This window comes from Dermochelys coriacea, chromosome 15 (genome assembly GCF_009764565.3).
Source record: "Dermochelys coriacea isolate rDerCor1 chromosome 15, rDerCor1.pri.v4, whole genome shotgun sequence".
In the NCBI taxonomy this organism is placed as follows: Eukaryota; Metazoa; Chordata; order Testudines; family Dermochelyidae; genus Dermochelys; species Dermochelys coriacea.
In genome coordinates, this window is record NC_050082.1 from 27,219,405 (window position 1) to 27,239,451 (window position 20,047).

Consider the following 20,047-nt stretch of genomic DNA (forward strand, 5'->3'; position numbering starts at 1 on the left):
CCATTGACTTCAGTGGATCCAGGATCCACTGCATGGCTTTTCCCTGCCTCAGTGCTCTGGTTTTGAGAGAGACCTGCCCACATCAGGGCTGAGAATTATTATTTCCTGTTGCTAATTGCCGGCAGCAGATAACGCTTGCCGGAGAGCTCAACAAGACAGCAGTGTGGCAAACCATAGGGCTTGATGTGTGGTGGGTTTAGGATGCGGGTGGTGGTGGTAGCGTGTGCTGTATGGGAGGTCAGATGGCAGCGACTCATAGCCCAGGTCAGCTGACACGGGCTTGCGTTGCGGTGCTAAAAACAGTCGTGTAGACGTTCTGGCTCCAGATGGAGCTTGGGCTGTGGGAGCCTCTGCCCTCCCTGGGTCTCAGAGCCGGGGCTCCAGCCCAAGCCCAAATGTCTACATTGCCACTTTTAGCCCCGTAACACAAGCCTGAGTCAGTTGACCTGGGCTCTGAGACTGACTGCTGTGGGTCTTTTTTACAGTGTAGTGCACCCAGGGACTCTGTGCGTGTGCCGCTTGCTGCGGCTATTTGCAGAGTTGTGGACCAAGCAGCAATAAAGGGCAGAGCTTCCTGCTCCAAAAACAGAAGTCCTGACCACTTGAGCTAGAAGAGAATCTCTCAACTGTTGGCAGTATAGGTCCTATCACACACTTCAGCAATTCTGATTCCATTCAGTACAGAGCAGTGGTAGCTCTGTCTGTCTCATGTCTGTTTGTCTCTCTATACACATGCCAGTTAATTGCGATGTATTCTGTTTCTATATATACTAGCTACGATGTGCAGCATTGTAAAACTTTTCAAAGGCCGAGAGGTGATCATACGCTAAAGGGAAAACGGCAGATGTGAGAATTAGAGAGAGGGAATGACTCAAAGGGATGGGTTGTGGGGAAATGGGATGGTCCAGCACAAAGAACCAACCCAGATATGTTAGAAGCTATTTATGAGATAACAGGAGCTAATCTGCTATCGATAAACTTCCATCCTGCAAGCAAGTGCTATGCACAGTAAATTAATTATGGGTGTGCTAAGAGCCAGAATACTCATCCAGATCCCTGGTAGTTTAGAGCAGACCTCGTGACCATGCTCTGGGATAAACCAAAGGGGTTGGCTGTATCTGCGAGTGGTGCATTCGCCTCCAGCCCGCAGCCATCCGTGGGGAAAAACCTATGTTTGTTTGGAGGCACTTTTAGGAAGCCGACCCACCAGCTCCATGTAAACTGTGTATTTTAGCTGTTTCCTAGAATACCCTAAAAGCTCCCAGAGTAAACTCCACAGATTCAGCGGAGCTGGTTTCCTGTGCTGGCCGTACATCCTGTCAGTGTTTAGCTAGGGATGGTTCCTGTAAACAGCTTCTGTGAAGCCACACTGAGAATAACTTCCTTTACTCAGAGAAAGTAAATAGAAACACAAGTGTATCCATGTGTCCCATGTGTGTACGCGTGCGGGGTGGGAGTGGGAGGGGATGCTGATTTCTTGGTAAACAATCACTTGGAAAATGCTGGCTCTCCCGGAGTCTGGTCAAGAGGAGTTTCTCAACCACGGCTCTGCATCTGGGGGCTCCCAATGCAGCCCAGCCCCCTGCTCTGCTGTACTGCATGGGCTCAAGGGACGTGGAGGCTACTCCAGCCCCCACTGCTTGCTGGCATCCCCAGCATCTATCCAAGTCGCTCGGCAGGGCGTTTGTAAGGAGTCGCTTGAGAGCGATCCTTTTTGTTCCCCTGGCCCACCGCCTGGGACACTCCAGGATACAAAGGGCAGTTTGTTTCCAGTCTTCCTGTGTGCCACATCTTTATCTCACTCAACCAGTCATTGACCCTAATGGGCAGCTAATTTGCATGCAAAGGTTTCCTGGCTTGTTTGAGGGAGACGGCACAGATTGTGGATTACTCGGCCCCAGTGCCTCAGTTTGTGCAACAGCACAAACTTTCAGCTGCTTGTAAATCTGGTAAAGATTGTGAGGTGCCCAGATACTGTGGTTATGGGAGCTGTGTAAGGACCATACTTAGAGCATTCTTGGATCCCAAGGACGGGCAGCTCGCTTGCCCAGCAGTGCTGCATGGCTCCAAGCAGGGCTGGCTTGTCTCGTTCATAGAATATCAGGGTTGGAAGGGACTTCAGGAGATCATCTAGTCCAACCGCCTGCTCAAAGCAGGACCAATCCCCAGTTTTTGCCACAGATCCCTAAACGGCCCCCTCAAGGATTGAACTCGGAACCCTGGCTTTAGCAGGCCAATGCTCAAACCACTGAGCTATCCCTCCCTCCTGAAGTGAAACCGAAGGACAGTTAATCTTCAGAGAGCAGCTCCTGGGGGGACAATCTTCAGAAATCCCTTGTTATTGAATATGTATATTGTGATGGCACCGAAACACCACGACCATTGTGCTAGGTGCTGTACAAACACATAACAAACAACAGTCTGTACCCAAAAGAGCTTATGCTCTAATACTGCTGATTCGTCCAGAACGGTCCCCACTGTGCAGTCACTCAAATGCAGCTGTCTCTAGAGTGGAGCCTGGCAGCTATTTCACAGCTGGCAGCAACGCTGCGCAGCATTTGTTAGGATAAGAAGCAGTGTTTCGCTAACCAGACTTGGGAGGAGGCAGAATGCAACCTCTACTGTGCTGAGAAGTGCCAGCCTTCTGCACTCTCCATTGTGGTGTATTGTGCACATGTGGGGTGTGAGTTCTTTGGGAAGAAAGACACAGCCCTTGAGGTTTGTTGACAATAGTCCAGTCGGCTCTTTGAAGTCTGACTCTCCCACCTCATTTCTTGTTAAGGATTATGGGTAATGTAGTCCAAAAAGGGCATTTCTTGTATCTAGAAGCACTATCCTTAGAATAACTGGTAAAGGGCATTCAAAATATGATGTGCACATATTACTGCATTGAGTATATTTGTGTGTGTGTGTGTGTGTGTGTGTGTGTGTTGAGATTGTGTGTGGGCATGCATATTGATTTGTGACTGCTTATGTGTATATACGTGTGTGTGTGTGTGTGTGTGTGTGTGTGTGTGAGAGAGAGTTTGTGCATGTGTCCCCTGCCACCTTGAGAATATTTCTTGAAATGTCCTGATTCGTGACACTGCCCCTTTGAGCCCAGAACACATTCCTCCTACGTGTCACCCATGCAGATGCTGTGCTGACCAATCTACAGGCCTTGCTGGAGGGGCGGTGGGATTCACACGCAAGATATCAGGAAACAGCTGCTGTGGTTTGTAACAGTTATGCTGGGGGAGGAGGGAGCGACTAGCCCTGTGGTTCATACTCTCCCAACTGATCTGGGGAGAAGGGCAAAGAGCCCAAATTAAAATCTAGGGTGTTGGACGAGAACTGGGATAAGTTCTCCCAATAAGTTCTTCCAGTAAGTTCTCTCCTCTCCTATCAGCCGTGGCCATTTTGCTTTTAATGCATGCACTGCTTCTGAGATCCTATTTCTGATGTGTCAGGATTGCTTGTTTCCACACAATGGGAACAAAATCCGTCAGAGGCTGTATTCTTGCTTTTATCTAGTCCTGCAACACAACGCCTATTGATTTGTCAGCTGCTACATCCTCTGCGCTCTTCATTTCCTTTGTGCTTTCATGTAGCAGCTGCCTGAAAGCAGGGATTCAAAGGCTAGAGCTGGGGTCTGGAAAGAAATGTTGTTCAAGCAGGAGCACTGTAATAAACAAAGCCTGTGTTTGGAAGAGACTCGGGGACTAGGGTCTTGTCCAGTGTCCAGGCCTCATTGCATTTTACCTGCATTCCCCCGGTCCAGGTAGTGAAACATCTCTTCTCATGCTAACACATGCTGTACAGTTTTGCTGTCAGCTGTTCAATATTTGCCCTGTGCCACTCTAGAGGTAGCTGCATTTCAGTGACTGAGCAGCATGGCCAGTGCGGGGCAGAGGTGTGCTGCTCAGTCCAGCTCTTCTGAAGGAATCTCCCCCAGTAATACCTCTGGCGCCCTGGGGAAGTCCTTCCTCAAACAAAACTGCTTTTAAGGTCCTCCAGAACTTCAGTCCTGTATGCCTTGCAGTGCTGGGAGCTCTCTGAGGACAGAACCCAGAACCACAGCTTTAAAAAAACAGTCATCCCCCAGGTTCATTAGCCTCCTAGGTTGTCGTAGCTGACAGACATGCAGATTGCATTGAGGTGAGACCCATGTGAACCAATTCAGAGTTGAACCCATGTCTCCAGTGACCCAAAGATCAAAGAGACAAATTTGCTGTGTCAGTTTGGGGCTTTTATTTTGTTTTCTCATTTCCCTAGTTGGGTATAAAGCTGAAGAGTTCAGACTCTCTCACAATTGTAGCATAGCATAAGAATATACTCTGCTGGCCTCTGGGTACCCTGTCATTGCTACGGGGGGCTAAGCCATTACTGCAGTCATTGGATTAGTGTTTGGGCCTCTTGCTGTACAAAGCTGTAGCGGTTTTCTGAATCCTCACTGTAGTTTGGCCTGTATTGTAGAACACTGTGGTATTTGCAAAAAGAACAGAAGTACTTCTGGCACCTTAAAGACTAACAGATTTATTTTAGCATAAGCTTTCGTCATGCTCAAATAAATTTGTTAGTTGCTAAGTTGCCACAAGTACTCCTGTTCTTTTTGCGGATACAGATTAACACGGCTGCTACTCTGAAAACTGTGGTATTGGTCATGCATTACGTCTGGCCTTCAACATTTGGTTTTTAGATGACTTCATTTTCATGCTGTTTCTCCTACTTTATCCCCAAAGCCAGGTGGATCAGCTAACCTCCTAGGGAGGGCGTGTTTAGGGTGTCTTTCATCCCCAGCGGTCTCTTGTTGACGGCTGAAAACACATGAGCACTGGTGCAGTCCGTGAGGACTGCTGCCAAGAATACTGGAGTGCAGGTTTTTGTTAAATAAAGGTGTCCCAAAAGATCCTGTTCTGTCATGCCAGAGGGCCTCATTCCATTGCATGTTGTATTCCTTGTCTCTCTAACCTCTCTTTTCTGTTCTTGTTACTTTCCGGTCACTTTGTCAATTCCACCCTTTGTGGAGCTGTACATTGCATGGCAATTCCTGTGACGCCAGCTGCCTCGAGCTCTTCTGGTCGGGCCCCTGTTCTGTTTATAGAAGAGGACAGCTTTTAAAGAGACAGCACCGGGTTAGTGCATGTCCCAGGTACCGATTTCGTAATAACGAGGCTTTCAGAAAACGTCAGGTCACTGTAAAAGTTTCCGTGATTTTTATTTTTAAATTCTGTATGAACGTGGGGTTTGTTTGCACAGCCCTAAATGTGACGGTGCTGTTTGCAACAAAGTCCTTGCAACTTTGTGCGAATGCCTGAGAACCAGGAACTGAAATTGGCTGGCCTGTTTTCCGCTCAGTGAAAAGCCAAAAAGCAAACAAGCCTTATAAATGATTAAAGAAAAGTGGATTTTAACCCACTATCTGTGAGTGACATACATTTTGGCCACCAAGGTCTAGGCACCATTTAAACTCTGTTCCTGTTGTTCCAATGATCAAGGACCTGTTCTATACCTTAAATGACAATGAATCTGGCTGGCCTGATTTGAACATTTACTACCAACTAAAAATGCGACTAGTGGGTGGGTTTATTGGTTTGTTTGTTTTTTAAATCCCCTACAGCCCAGTCAGATTAAGTCTAGAAGCAAGCTCCCCATGTCCTCTGTCCATTGGTCCAGTTGAGCTTAAGCTACCGTGTTAAAATTACACCCCACCTGACCTAGGGAGAACTTGAATTGCAAAACTCCAACCAGATGACAAATGCTTTCCTGCTCTGGGTTTTGCTCCAAACTTGAAATCCACATCATGCTTTCTCCCAGGAGCCAAGTGAGTCATGTTAAAGCTCTGTGAGGCTGGCATGGATTCCTAGAGATCTGGAATATTTGTATTTATCCCCAGCTGTATGAGGCCTCTGATGCTGGAAGATGAGATGCAAGGGAGAGATCAATACCTCTCGTCCTATCTTCCTGTTTTGTATGTTGTGATAAGGGTCTACTATGCCCTCCGCCGTCCTAGACAGAGAAGGGAGATTCTGTTTGTGGTCTGACTTAGCCGCATCTTGCCTCCTCTTTTTTGCTGAAGAACTGTTTGGATGACTCGGAGATGTCTCTAGGGAGCTTTCTCTGTCCTCCTCTGAAGAGGTTGGAGGTGTTGAAGCCTTAACAAGGAGGCTTTTTTCCTAACCAGCGGCTGAGAAAAATAAGTCAGGAATCAAGAGTTCTGATCAGTCTGAATCAAAATCACTTCCCCATCAGTTAACTGGGGTTCACTTCTGTGGCACTTGGGTTGCCTTCGTCCTTCCAATTGTCCATGGAGTCTGCTCGTGTAGACAAGGAGGGTGATTTTCAAAGGCACAGATAGGATTTGGGAGCCCAGTCCTGTTGACCATTCCATTCAGTGACTTCCAATGGGAATTGAGAGCCAAAGACCTGATGTCCAAAACCCAAGCCGACAAGAAGCCTTTAAAACCAGCCAATGCTGAACTCTCCTGATCGGATGCAGATTGCCTGGTGAGAACTGCAGGGTGGAGTCACTTGTCACATCTGTATTTTGTCAGACTTCACAGGGAGCTGGATGTTATTTTGTTCTTGGTTTTGTTTTTTTTTTTCTTTTTAACCAGTCCCGGTTTACTAGACTGAAATGTTTTAGCTCACTCCAGAGACTCATCTCCCTCCCCAGCAGAAGCTGGTCCAGTAAAGGATATTATCTCGCCCATCTCTGTAACAGCCTGCCCTAGTCAATGGAGTTACTCTGGTGCATCCAAGTGGGGGCGCCGGCCCAGAGCGTTTCATGCCATGGGGCTCCTGGGATAGGTAGGGAGCCGTGCAGGGAGCAGAGGGGCCAGTGATGGGAAGTGCTGGGGGACTTGGGCCTGCTCTGAGCACCCAAATGGGGGACATTTCCCCAGTGGTTTCGGAAGTGTCCTGGGGAGTTGGCACATGTGATCAGCCAGGCCGGGGGAGGAGAGAGGCTGGAGCAGGGAGCTGAGCTCCCAGAACATCACGGCGCTCCCCAGGATCTGCCCTGGTACCACGCCATAGCCTCTGACTTCAGTTCTGCCACTGGAAGTGAGCTGTAGCTCACGAAAGCTTATGCTCTAATAAATTTGTTAGTCTCTAAGGTGCCACAAGTCCTCCTTTTCTTTTTGCGAATACAGACTAACACGGCTGCTACTCTGAAACCTGGTTTTGTTCTGCGTCACTCCCATTCCGCAGTGGTGTGGGGGATGAGGCCTGGCCTGGCCAGCCACCGAGGGACCACAGATCCCCTGCGCTGGGCCGTTTGCTGACTGCAGGCCCGCAGGCAGCGCTTCAGGGAAAGCGGAATGTGCCCTGGCACGGCTGCGCCTCTGGAAATGGCTCCAGTGCTCAGCCATGGGGGAGCTCACTTCTACCAGCAGGGGTAGAGGCTATTCCAGGGCCTTGTATTTCCACTGACCCCCTCCCCGCCAGCTTTTCACCCGCCCCAGCCTCTTCCTTTGTGCTGCCTCTCCACTAGGAATGCCCAAGCTGGCTTTGGAAAGGTCAGCCGTAAGGCTTAGGCATAAGATCAGCGTCCAAGTATGGGCCTGCCACGGACACAGGGCAGCCTGGAGCGATGGCTGCTCTGGGTATAGCAAAAAGCAGGGAGCCAGGCTCTCCAGAGCCCTAATTGCAGCTGGGACGCTGGGTGACATTGGGAGAGTCGTTTAAATGCCTCTCGGTGCCTCAGGTTCTCCTCTTGGAACAGAGATGCTGATGCTGTTGACCCGATAGGGGAGTAGGAGGATTAATTAGTCACACTTAAGTGCAGGTGCCTCTCTCTCTCTTCTGCAGATTTTCTGTCACTCTTTCCTGATCTTTATCCCTCTGGATCACTGAAAGAAAAGGAGTACTTGTGGCACCTTAGAGACTAACAAACTTAAATTTGTTAGTCTCTAAGGTGCCACAGGTACTCCTTTTCTTTTTGCGAATACAGACTAACACGGCTGCTACTCTGAAACTAGACTTATCACTGCCACTAGTGATTTGCATGACAATGGGATTTTGTCGCTTATAAGACTTCCCTTCCTCCTGTCCCCACTTCTTGCTCCTTCTAAGGCCCCCTCACTTTGGGACAGCAGGATGGGTGGGGAGATCCTACAAACCCAACCTGGCATTTGGCGTCCCTTGCTATGTAATGATGAAGCCTCTGCTTGCTGTGTAGTGCGCCTTTAAATCTCAAAGGACCCTCGGCAACCATTTTTTGTTTTGCACTAGCCATGTGCCTTGGGCACACTCTCGTAGATTTTACCTTTTGTTCTTTTTCATCTTGTCCGGTTAATCTCGGGGGAGGCCATTCTGGCTGTTTGCTCTTGGTGCCTGGTGGAAAAGCATTACTTGCATGAATAACTCTGATTCCCAAAAGCAGCCCCCTCTCCCAGCTCTCGCAGATCCACTTCCATGAGCAAGTGTTAACTCCCACAAGTAAGGGATTGCAGAATCCAGTTTCAGGCCTTCGGGTTGATCCAGTTCTCACGCACACCTCCCAAGCAATGAGCAGAACCCCTTGTCTGTCCCCAGCAGAGCTCTGTCCGTGCACATCTTGCTGCTTCTTCTCCCCGAAAGCTCGTCCAGTCAGTCCTCAGACTCTGCCCTGCAGATGGCCCAGCTCCCAGATGTGCACAGAAGAATGGGAAACCCAACATCAGAGACTTTTCCCATTGTCGGGCGCGTAGAAAAAATGGACTGAAAACAATCCCCAAGAAGCCAAAGCCTCTGTCTGAGTTACGAATGGTGGGCTGAAAAATGACTCTCCAAGGCCCAGTCCCGCCTCGGTGGCAGAACTCCCAGTGCCCTCAATGGGAGCAGGACTGGGCCCTTGGATGGGAAGCGAGCTGTCTGCCTGCCGGAACGCTGCGGGGTGAAGCCTTCCCAGGACTGTGACCAGTGGGTGGACGTGGCTGCTGTGATGGCGCCCTGATGGCGTTCGGTTCCAGGAGGGCACAAAGCAAGCGCAACGTCCAGCGTGTGGGTTGTTCTCATGCCGGAGTCAGGCCGTGCGGCCTCTCTGCGATTTCAGTGGCTTCCCTTCCTCTTTCAGTGCGAGGTGCCTGCCCCCAGCCATGCAATAAAAGAGCCGAAGACGGGCCCACACGGCAGAGGGCAGGCCCTGGATGCGGAGTAGAACTCCCCCGAACCTGAAGGGTTTGGGTCCGAGCTTGGGCTGAGATCCATCTCTGGGGATGGCAGGAACGTAGGGGCAGCTGCAGTGGAGCTGGCCAGCATTTCTTCCTGCCCCAGATCCTGACACCCAGAAGAAGCTGGGAAATCCCCATAATGCCCCTGGCTGTGCAGTGTGGCCCAGGGAGGGCTGGGAGGAAAGGAGTCCCTGCCAGGCCCCGGTGGCAGATCTGTGTTGGAAGCATGACGTCTGTGACGTCAGAGCAAAATCCTCCTGGGTGCTTTTCAAAGCACTGACTTCCTCTCCCTAGCGAGCCCCAGCCAGCTCCATGGCCACCTGTCCCCTCCACCCCGCCTCTGGCCTGCCTTTGGGATGTTCTTGTGGGCTGCTCCCAGCACTGTGCTCGTCAGCTTGGCAGTTCACTCTCGTGGGCTGACTGAGAAGCCCAGGGGCAGATTCTGCCGTCAGTCACGCGGGTGTAAATCCAGAGCCACTCTGGCGATGTCAGTGGAATGCACCAGCCCAGGTGAATCTGGCCCGTTAACACTGGTGACCTGTGTGCCGTAGCCCGAAGTGCACCTGTTGTCTCTGCCTTGTTGCTGAGCTGGGGGTGGGGGTGTGAAAGGCGAATGGACCTGAGCTGGGGGTGGGAAATGGCCAGTTTAGGGCCTCTTGTCAGCGTGGCCTCCTGTGCGTGTCCTGTCCCAGCGTGGGAATAGTGGGTACGCTCTAGGACGTTGCTCAGTGACTCCGTTGGGCCAGCCGCATCCATGGGATGCTCTGGCACTGCCAGGTAGGAGAGGAGCTTTCCCTGCCTGGGGCCGGGCCACCGGAGAACTGGCTGGGAGAATGGCAGCGGAGAAGGGGGGGTGACAGCCCTGTAGCTGGGCGGATGGGGTAGGGCAGCGATCAGTGGGGTGCTGAGTTCAGTGTCTCCCAGACCTAAGGCAGCACATCGCTGCTCATGCTAAAGATGGCTCAATCCAAGCCACCAGGGAACTATCCTGCAACGTTCCCCCAAGCCCTCAAACGGGGCAGGTTTTGCCCCTGCGTCTCATTCTTCTCCTGGCTGTGAGCTCCGGGGCCATTTCCCTCAGCGCTTGGACGAGGCTGGCTGAGCAATCCTGACGAGCACAATTCCCCACTGCCTTGGTTTGAGACTCCAGCGCCCGCCTGCCCCAAGTTCAGGACCTCGGACTGAATCTCTGTGTTTCTTCTGAGCGAGGGATTTCGCAGACGCTGAACTAAGCCAGCTTTGCCACTGTTCATTTATAATTGCACTTGTTCACCATTTTTTTCTTTCACTAAATACCGCATTGAAACAGTCTCTCCACATGGGGCTGGCCAGTCTTTGGAGCAATAGTTGTCCCAATTCTCAAGGGCTGGACAGTCTCGTGTAGGGACACTTCCTGCGCTGGCCTCTAAGCCACCATCTGTTAGCAGCTTTGCAGGGATTACTTCTTGCTGCTCTGTTGGACACCGGTGAATCATGCAGCTCATCCCGACCAAGATGTTAACTCAGATCCCGGTGGAAAACCCCAGGTCATCTGCTGAGCCTGGTAACTGGTCCCAGAAGCGAAGGGTTTCTGGTAAAAGTATTAATGGGTCTCGCTGCCTCGGTTTCCTTCCTTAACCAGCTTTGCTCACCTGGTTTTCAAAATGGCTCATTAGTTTCAAGACGAAGTAATAATGACGCTAGTTGTTTTCACACATACAGGCCCATCTGAAAAGCCACATTGTTTTGACAAATGGAAATTGATCCCCGCTGGGTTTTTCCCCTTGAGTCTGTTTCTTCCTGCCCCAGAGAGAGCATCCAGGTTCCTCCCCGGTGATTAGTCCTACTGATGTTAACACAACTGGATCACAGCAGTGCTCCTTCAGCCCTCGTCCAGCATCCTGTCTGACAAGGCTGCTTCAGAGGAAGGTGCAGATAATCCCCCTAGCTGCCATGTATGGAGTGCCCTGCCCCTAGGGAAAGTTCCTTCCTGACCCCTCACAGTGGCTGGCTCATGCCATGAAGCATGAGGGGTTTTAGTGGATGGGTGTCCACAGCACAGAAACCACCTCCAGAGTTAGTATTAACTGTCTCCCTTGCTGGAAGCAAAGGCTGGAACAGGGCAGGTGATGGTGGGACAGGGTGAGGGCTGTTTGCCTTGCCATTGCCCTGGGCAGTACCTGCTCTGGAGAGACCCCTATGGCTCTCCCTCAGCAGCGGGGACAGGCCTTTTGTTGCTTTGGGAGACCACCCACCATCCCAGGATTTCCAACAAACTGGCACTTCCCCTTTCTTACCCCTGTTCAATTTACCCCACCTGACTGGTTGGCCTCCTTCCTTCTGATCCCTCCCCTTTCTGAGGGTTGAGCAATGATGTTCCTGCAGCGGGGCTGTCTGGGCCCCTGCTCTTTTATTGAAGTCGACTGGCTCCTTCCACCAACTTACTCTGCCTATTTAAAGGAGTCCTGTGCTCTCTGCGTAGCTTTCAGAGGATTGAATTCCCCTCCCTGGAGCAGACCAACAAAAGCCTTGAGCACCCCATAAAACCTATAGGTATAACTAAAAAGAAAAGGAGGACTTGTGGCATCTTAGCGACTAACATTTATTAGAGCATAAGCTTTCGTGAGCTACAGCTCACTTCATCGGATGCATGCAGTGGAAAATATAGTGGGGAGATTTTATATACACCTATATAGGTATAACTAGGATTTAAAGGGTGTCCAGAGCCTGGGGCTTGGGGGAATTTCTTCCAGGGAGAGGGAAGAAGTGCTGGTTCTTTTAAACCACAGCTGAGCAGCCCAGCCCAGCAGCAGTTCCCAGGATCCTTTTTACACCTTCAGGGATTTTTCGGTGTCATCGGACAGATGTTTCAGTTAGAGGCCAGCGCAGCAGCCCACGCGAGAGTCAGGAATGTATCCAAGGCTGCCAGGATAGATCGGACCCAGGTGCTTTCTCGTTAGATGTCCGGGAATAGGAAAATATGAGGATGTGCTGCTGATGCTGGTTGTGGGAATTCTTGCCAGAGAGGAACTGGCTGAGAGTCTTCTCATTGTGTGAAGTGGATGGCCCGAGTTCTTCTCCAGTCTCTTTGTCTGGGGCCAAATCTGGGTTTAAACAAACAGCAAGCACAGTGAAAAGTAAACTCTGCTGTTGAGGATTTATGGAGTTTTAATCCCCTCCTGTGTAATTAGTCACTTGGATATCAAAATGGGGGACGGGGTTGAAAAACATACGGGCCAATATTTTACAAAGTGGTTACTGAGTTTGGGTGCCCGACCCCAGGCATCTTAAAGGGGCCTCCTGGTGCCTCCAACCCCATCTTTAGAGCAGATGGAAAGAGCTGCCCAGAGGGAGCCATTTGCAGGCACAACGATAGTCTCATCGTAGGAAGCCCATGTGACACTGTGTATTTTCTACTGGCACCTTATCTGTTAACTAACTCTTTACATGTACACCAACAGAGAGCACGCTTGTAACATTGATCATCCATGCCCGGAAAAGCAGGCCCCTTTAAGGTGTGTCTAGTTGGGCATCCCACATCACTAACCACTTTGGAAAATCTTGATCATGCCTTTTAAGCTTAAAGAGATGCATCCCATGTCAAATTTTCAAGTCCACAGGCCCAGCGTTCCCCTGGTGTAACTCCACTGAAGTCCTGCCATGGAGAATTTCTGTTTTCGACAGCTGTTTGCAGAATTCTGCCCCGTAGTATCAGGAGGCATGTGAACCTTTCATGCTGGGTGAACACTGGGTCTGATCTGCGGCATCAAAACTGCAGTGTTTCAGACTACAACAAAAGGCCTAATTAAGAACAGCCTTGGAAATGCTGGTGCCTTTTCCACTCGCGCTCTTTGCAGTCTGGCCTATAAATAGGGATTTGAAAATCAAGCTGATCATTTAGTTCTCCGAGAACGACCAAGGTTGGAAGGCCTAGAGGATGTATGGCAGCAGGGCAATGCAACTTGGCAGCCCTGACTTGTGGGAGGAAACTTAGCCTGCATCTGGGAACCATATCATGCAGTAATGTACTTTATTTTTGCAGTACTTTCCCATAGTTATTGTTGATTAAAAAGCAATTGCTTGCACATGTCAATCTTGAAAGGGGTAAACAATGAGGTTCTGAAGCTCTTCTCTGGGTAAAGCAAGAAGCCCAGATTTGCAAGCTTAGGAGGAAGAGCACAGCTCATATGTTAGAGATCAGCTGCCTTCAGGCCAGTGTCTGTTGGTTTTATCCCATTAGGAGATTGCAAGGAAGCTGACTGCACCGCGTGTCTGAGAGGAGGGTGCCGGGGCCAGATGTTGTGCAATATATTGCTTGTGATTCCTTGCAGAGTCGCTGCCTTGTTTTGGTAGCTTGTGCCAGTTATTTGCTTAAGCTCAAAGGACTGGTTTGTGTTTCTGCAGATCTGGACGGTAGAGGTTAAAATGCAATGCCAGGGGCTGCCTCAGAAGTTGTTCTGAAGTTTGTCTCATTTAACTGAAGCCAAAATGGGCTCCAGCAGGGGTCACGAACAGCAGCCAAGATGCAGTGCTGCAGAGCAGATGAGAACTGTTTACTAGCTTAACCTTTCTCCATAGAATATTACTATCTTGGCACACAATGTACTTCTCTGTTGGGCGATATGATGGATGGCCCTGGAGATAGGAAGCAGGACCCAGAGCCTTTCACCACAAGGTTGCTAGTATCAATTCAGCCAGGTCAGCAGGGAGCTGAAGTCTCTGATTTCCCCCTCCCCCCCGCTAGGAGCAGGTCTCGGTGCTTTCTTGGCAGCACACCTCTTGCCACGTGTGGGCACCCTCCGTTCCCCTGCCGGGCAGTGGGAGCTGAGGGCGCTCAGCATCACAAAGGATGAGGCCCAACCTTAAGTGTCTCCTGGTGGGCTCCGTGTCATTCCTGATGCCGGGGTTCTGGTTACGCGCGCTCAGCGATCTCTCTTTCTCTCTCCCTTCTCTCTCCAGTGCTCCAAACCCAAGCTGCTCATGGCTTGCTCTGCTGTCCAAGAGATCCGGAGATGCACCCGCCTCGAGATGCCAGACAACATGAACACCTTTGTACTCAAGGTAGGGCCCGCATCTCCCCTGCCCTTATGGAAGGCCCGCGAGGACCGACACTAGGGTTCTACAGGCAGTGAGCCCTGGGATGTGGGGAGAGAGAGCTCTCCTGCCTGGCTCTGAGCCCCGGACAGAGTCCTGCAGCAGGGAGTGAATGCTCTGTGAAACTCCAGGGCCGGCCCAACACGTGACTGCTCTGTCAGGATTCAGCCCTCTCCTGGCAGAGTTACCGGAGCACTCGGAGGAGCTCTGGGAGTTCAGGTGCGTGAGTTAGGAGCTGCCCTTTGTTACGCTCCACCTGTGTCTCTTTCTGTGCCCCTGTCAGCAATCTGAGTCTAAACAGGCCAGTAGTTACCAGCCGTTGGGGCAGCAGGGGCCCTTTACAGGGCTAACACCTGTGCAGCGCCAGCCAGTGCCTGCCGCTTGTCATCCAGCAGTGACCTCTGACAGAGCCTTGCCGCATCCCCAGGTCTGTTCCTGCTAGCGCTGAGGGGCCCGGCGGAGGCTCCTTAGCCTGGGGTGGGGAGCCCAGAGGCCCTGTCACTAGAGACAGCTCCGGGGTGTGTACAGGACACGAGCGTGGGCTCTGTGGCTCTCCCTGCAGGCGCAGCCTCGCCAGGTTCTAAATGGGGCCCGGAGGTGCCGTTCAAACAGCCCTGGGGCCTGCAGGCCGCGTGTACAGGCAGAGCAGATCTGGGCTCCTGCTTGGGCGAGCAGCCTCCTTGCACCAGCTCAGCAGCTGCCTCCGGGCACATGACAGGCTCTGGGGTTTCCTTCTCCTCTCACAGCATGTGTCTGCTGGAGCTCTGATACCAAATTTCAGTTCCTCTTCGGCCTGCGAGGGTGTGGGGGGAGTGGGTGCTGCTGGCTTGGACTGGGTGTTTCCTTCAGGCCGCTGCCCTCCCTGGTAGCTTCCTCTCGGCTTGCAGTCATGCTCGTTAGATGCAGAGTACGTCTCTGTGTGGATAATGCACTGAGCTGGTATCTGGCCCCCTGGAGACCAGCAGAAGGATGGTAGATGCTACCCAGGCTGGGGGCTTGCAGGAGCCGGTTTGCCATCTGTTACCCCCTCTTTGATGCCTGCCCTCATTGCTACTCTGTAGAGGCTTTAGTGACCAGATTCTTCACAGCAGGGCTTGCCATTCCTTCCCCAAGAGGGGATGACCGAGCTGGTGCCAGCCCCTCATAGAATCATAGAATATCAGGGTTGGAAGGGACCCCAGAAGGTCATCTAGTCCAACCCCCTGCTCAAAGCAGGACCAAGTCCCAGTTAAATCATCCCAGCCAGGGCTTTGTCAAGCCTGACCTTAAAAACCTCTAAGGAAGGAGATTCTACCACCTCCCTAGGTAACGCATTCCAGTGTTTCACCACCCTCTTAGTGAAAAAGTTTTTCCTAATATCCAATCTAAACCTCCCCCATTGCAACTTGAGACCATTACTCCTCGTTCTGTCATCTGCTACCATTGAGAACAGTCTAGAGCCATCCTCTTTGAAACCCCCTTTCAGGTAGTTGAAAGCAGCTATCAAATCCCCCCTCATTCTTCTCTTCTGCAGACTAAACAATCCCAGCTCCCTCAGCCTCTCCTCATAAGTCATGTGCTCTAGACCCCTAATCATTTTTGTTGCCCTTCGTTGTACTCTTTCCAATTTATCCACATCCTTCCTGTAGTGTGGGGCCCAAAACTGGACACAGTACTCCAGATGAGGCCTCACCAGTGTTGAATAGAGGGGAACGATCACGTCCCTCGATCTGCTCGCTATGCCCCTACTTATACATCCCAAAATGCCATTGGCCTTCTTGGCAACAAGGGCACACTGCTGACTCATATCCAGCTTCTCGTCCACTGTCACCCCTAGGTCCTTTTCCGCAGAACTGCTGCCGAGCCATTCGGTCCCTAGTCTGTAGCGGTGCATTGGATTCTTCCATCCTAAGTGCAGGACCCTGCACTTATCCTTATTGAACCTCATTAGATTTCTTTTGGCCCAATCCTCCAATTTGTCTAGGTCCTTCTGTATCCTATCCCTCCCCTCCAGCGTATCTACCACTCCTCCCAGTTTAGTACCCCTCCCCAGACTGTCGTCCCCTTCTTTGCCTGCTGCCGATCCCAGAGCTGGGAGAACAGTCTGTCACGTGTATCCTCTCCTCTAGGCCTCAGCCAGGCCCCTGAGCTGCGCCCATGCCGGTGTGGGCACCTAGTTGCCCCTGTTCTTCTGGTAGAGGTTTCCCATCCTTAGACTGGCAACCAAGGCTCCCAGAGATGTGACAGCCACACTGGGGAGTTAAGATGGGCTTCTGGCCCCTGTCTGTGCTGGGGTTGCCCTATGCAAAGCACATGTCTCCCCCTCCCATCTGCTATGCTCCTGGTGCCACTCTGCTGCCTGGCCGCCTCCTCCCTGAGCAGTCTTCTCTCTCCGGGGACTGGCACATCCTGCCCCATGCCCACAAAAGCAGTTGGTACAAGTCGCAGAGCCAGCTGGGACTCTGGGGGCCATGGTGCGGGACTTACTCTTCAGGTCCCTGACTGCAGGGACAAGATTCTGACCACAGTCACTTGTGCCGTCCAGACATGGGGGCCCAGTGAGGGGCAGGTGGAATATGAGGCCATAAGTGGCCAAGTTCCTCTAGGAAGTAAGTGGCCCAGATCTCCCCGCCCTGGGGCCAGAGCCTTCCCCACAAGAGTTTCCTTCCTCCTCTTCCTTTCCGAGGCTGTGAATCATTTCCACTGGAGACGGCTGCCCAGCAGGGGAAGCAGAGAGCCAGAGGGAAGAACAGAGAGGGAACTCCCAGGGGCTGGTGGGAGAGCCTGCGAAGGAAGTGATACTGTTGCTGGTTCTCAGGATCCAAGCGGAAATCCCCGCTCCTGTGGGCTAGGTTGTGGAGACCGGGGCAGGACAGGGAAGCTGTGTTTTCATGCCACGAGGAGTCCATCCAACACTCCCCTTCTCTCCTGTCTAGGTGAATAACTGCACAGACGTTGTATTCGAGGCTGGCGACGAGCAGCAGTTGAGTTCCTGGACAGCCGAAATCAAAGAATGTATGACCCGAGGGTAAGGACCGAGCTAGGGCCAGTTGCTCGGGTGCTTACTTTGGCAGCAGCTGGTTGACCCCTAGTTCATGTGGCACTGGGAACAGCTGGCTCTTTACACTTACACTCGATGGGTGCGAATCCCTCCCCGGGGGCTGGGCCACAGCCTGAGACTCCAGCGGGCGTCGTCCATGCACACGTTCCCCATGCAGAGCTGAAGGGATGCCCAGGCCAAACTGTGGAGGAGCTGCCCCTCGTTACCCTACCCTGGGTCCAAACTCCAGCCCCCGGGCCTCAGGCCACCGACCTTTGGCTCTCTTAGCTTCTTGGTGACTGGGTGGCTTTGAGCCCCTTCGAATGCACGAGGCAGGTCAGCTGAGCTCCTGAAAATGTTGCCCATGTAGGGCCCAGTCCTCTTGGGTGCTCTGGGCCTTTGGCTCCCCTTGGAGTCCGAGGGAAGGGAAGGGGCTCAGGCCCTGGATTGGACTGGGCAGAGCTGTCCCACTGCCTGAGCCATGCGGGGCCTGGGGAGAAGGGGAGTCTCTGGGCTGGGATTTCCAGCCACCCTGAGCAAGGGCTGCAGGGGAGTCACTGTCAGAGCCTGCAGCCGTGGCTGGCAAAGCCAAGCTGGGCAAGTGAGCCCCTCCAGGCCAGTCTGCCAACAGTTTTGCTGGGCCCCAGGGCTCTGTATGCCCAGATCTTGGCTCCAGGAAGAAGCTGCATGAAGACACAGGTGCTACAAGCCACAGTCCCAGACCCTTTGCGAGGATGTAGCGAGGCTGGCCTGGCTTCTCCAGCCTCCTGCAGCCAGGGAAGGCAGTTGAGACTAGCCCGGTGCCATGCGGCTCGCCGGAAGACTTGCCCTGCTCTTCCCCAGGCCACTTGCCCCCTGACCTCTCTCTGCTGCAAATGTCAGATTTCAAATCCAGCACAACAGGCAGGGGCAACTTGCTCATGGGGCTGGGGTGGGAGCCAGAGCCGCCGGGCAACCGGTTGAAATCCAGCTCACAGCACCACTAGCTGATAGCGAACGGGCATCTTCCAGGAAAGGAAGGTGGCAGTGGTTGCCCCTCAGTGTGGGCAATAGGCAGGAGATCCAGGGAGCGAGGTAGCCACGGAACCTGCTCCTACCCACCATGCGCTGCAGAGCCCTGAACTCCCACAGAGCTGGGCAGGGTCCTGGAAACCGTCCCTGCCCCAGCACTGGGCTGGTCCTGCAGAGGTCAAGCCACACAGCAGCTGCAGAAGGAGGAGCAGGAAGTCTGTGCAAGAGCCATGATGTTTTCATGGCTGTCTGCAACCAGCCCTCTGCCAAGAGGAAAAGCCCAGTGGCAGCTGTGAGCGCATGTGATTGGTAGCCAAGTGAGCAAAGGGTCACTGCCCGCAGAGGGCGGGATCCTCGGGATCCAGCACCTAGCGTGAAGCCCCCGCCGGTGGCAGAGATTAGGCTGTTGGCACACTTGGCAGAGCCACCCGGCTCAGGCATTAATATGGATATACAGCCAGCCAGTGCCGCCGTAAATTCCTGGCGTAGAGTTAGTGCCCATGCTTGAGCCCCCAGCTGCCTGGGGGAGCATTTGAAGCACTGCAAGCCCCCCCTGCCAGCTGAGGATCCCCTGGTTGGTCTGCATTGCAAACGGAAACCTGCCCCTGGAGCCTCCTCTGCAACTGTGGCTCGGAGCCTGTCCCCGGGTGGGTGGGGATTCCCCCATGTGCCAGCCAAGACTTTCTTGGCAGCCAGCCCTCCTAACAAGTGGCCAGAGCCAGCTGTTCTGAACACCTGCCAGGAGCCAGGCTGGCTGGATTGTAGGGCTGGGTGGTGACTGGGGTTCCCCACCCCCTGCGTGCTGCTGCTGGGATGGCAGCGAGGGCAGGGCAGAGCAAGTGGTTCCCTTCCCTGGGCGGAGGGCAAGCCCCTGAGCCCACTGACACCGGCCTGCACCCCCCGGAGCGCTCTGCAAGTGGGGCAATGGGGCATGCACTGTAGGTGCTTCCAGGGAGGAAGGTGAAGGGCCGGCGAGTTGGGGCCCTGCAAACAGGGCTGCATCGGCACAAGTTGCTGCCCGGAACATCACACCTCCCAACTGGGCTGCTCTCCTGTCCCGCCTCGCAGGAGCCCCTGAGCGCCATCTCCTCTCATAGGCTCTTCCTCCCACGGGCACGCGGCTCTGCTCCTGCCAGGGCTGCACTCACACCTCATGCTGCGTGGGCCGGTGCCAGCCCTGCTCTGCCAGGGAGGTGGAGCTGGCGGTTTCCCAGGGCACGTTCACCCCTGTGGGTCCCACCAGGCTGGGCCTTGCTGCTGACTGAGGATGGGGGCACGGGCTTTGCCCTGGCCTGACCCCCTGCCTGCCTGCTGGGTGGGAATTGGGCTCTCCGGGGGATGGCCAGGCTCCCTTGGGCTAGCGGCAAGCCAGCCCAGCCATGCTGGACCAGATGCATCCCTGGTGTAACTCACATAGGTTCAGGAACTATACTGGGGAGTAATTTGGCCCTAGTGAGCTGGAAGGAATCGGCAGGGCCCGGCAGGGAGCCCCGAAGGCTGGGTTGTGCTGCTACGCTCCGTGAGCTTGGTCTCTGTGCCTTAGACTCTGGTTCCCTGGCTCATGAGGGGGAGCTGTCAGCCAGTGTTCCCAAAGCGCCCAGAAGGGGCCGGTTGGCGTGATTCCCAAATCCCTGCTTGGAAAGTCAGGGGCGAAGGGGGCCCTGGCTCTGAGGGGCACTGGGCTGGCGCAGCAAGGGGACAGTGCCACCCCTGGGGGCGGAAGCCCCGGCTGGCCTGCAGGCCTGGCTATTGCCCGGTCCTGCAAGCGAGGCGCTTCCTGTTATTGAAATACCCTGCGGCGTGTCAGGGC

The 20,047-nt window shown here is 53.2% G+C and overlaps 1 protein-coding gene across 4 annotated transcripts in view; it reads left to right on the plus strand.

The window, feature by feature from the left end:
• SH2B3 (SH2B adaptor protein 3) overlaps positions 1 to 20,047 on the plus strand; it is a 94,475-nt gene that overhangs the window by 62,825 nt on the left and 11,603 nt on the right. For all 4 annotated transcript variants that reach the window (XM_038372792.2, XM_038372791.2, XM_038372795.2 and 1 more), the window contains exons 3-4: positions 14,073 to 14,174; positions 17,123 to 17,214. In XM_038372792.2, coding sequence (XP_038228720.1) covers positions 14,073 to 14,174; positions 17,123 to 17,214 — 194 coding nt within the window. The remainder of the gene's footprint in view (positions 1 to 14,072; positions 14,175 to 17,122; positions 17,215 to 20,047) is intronic.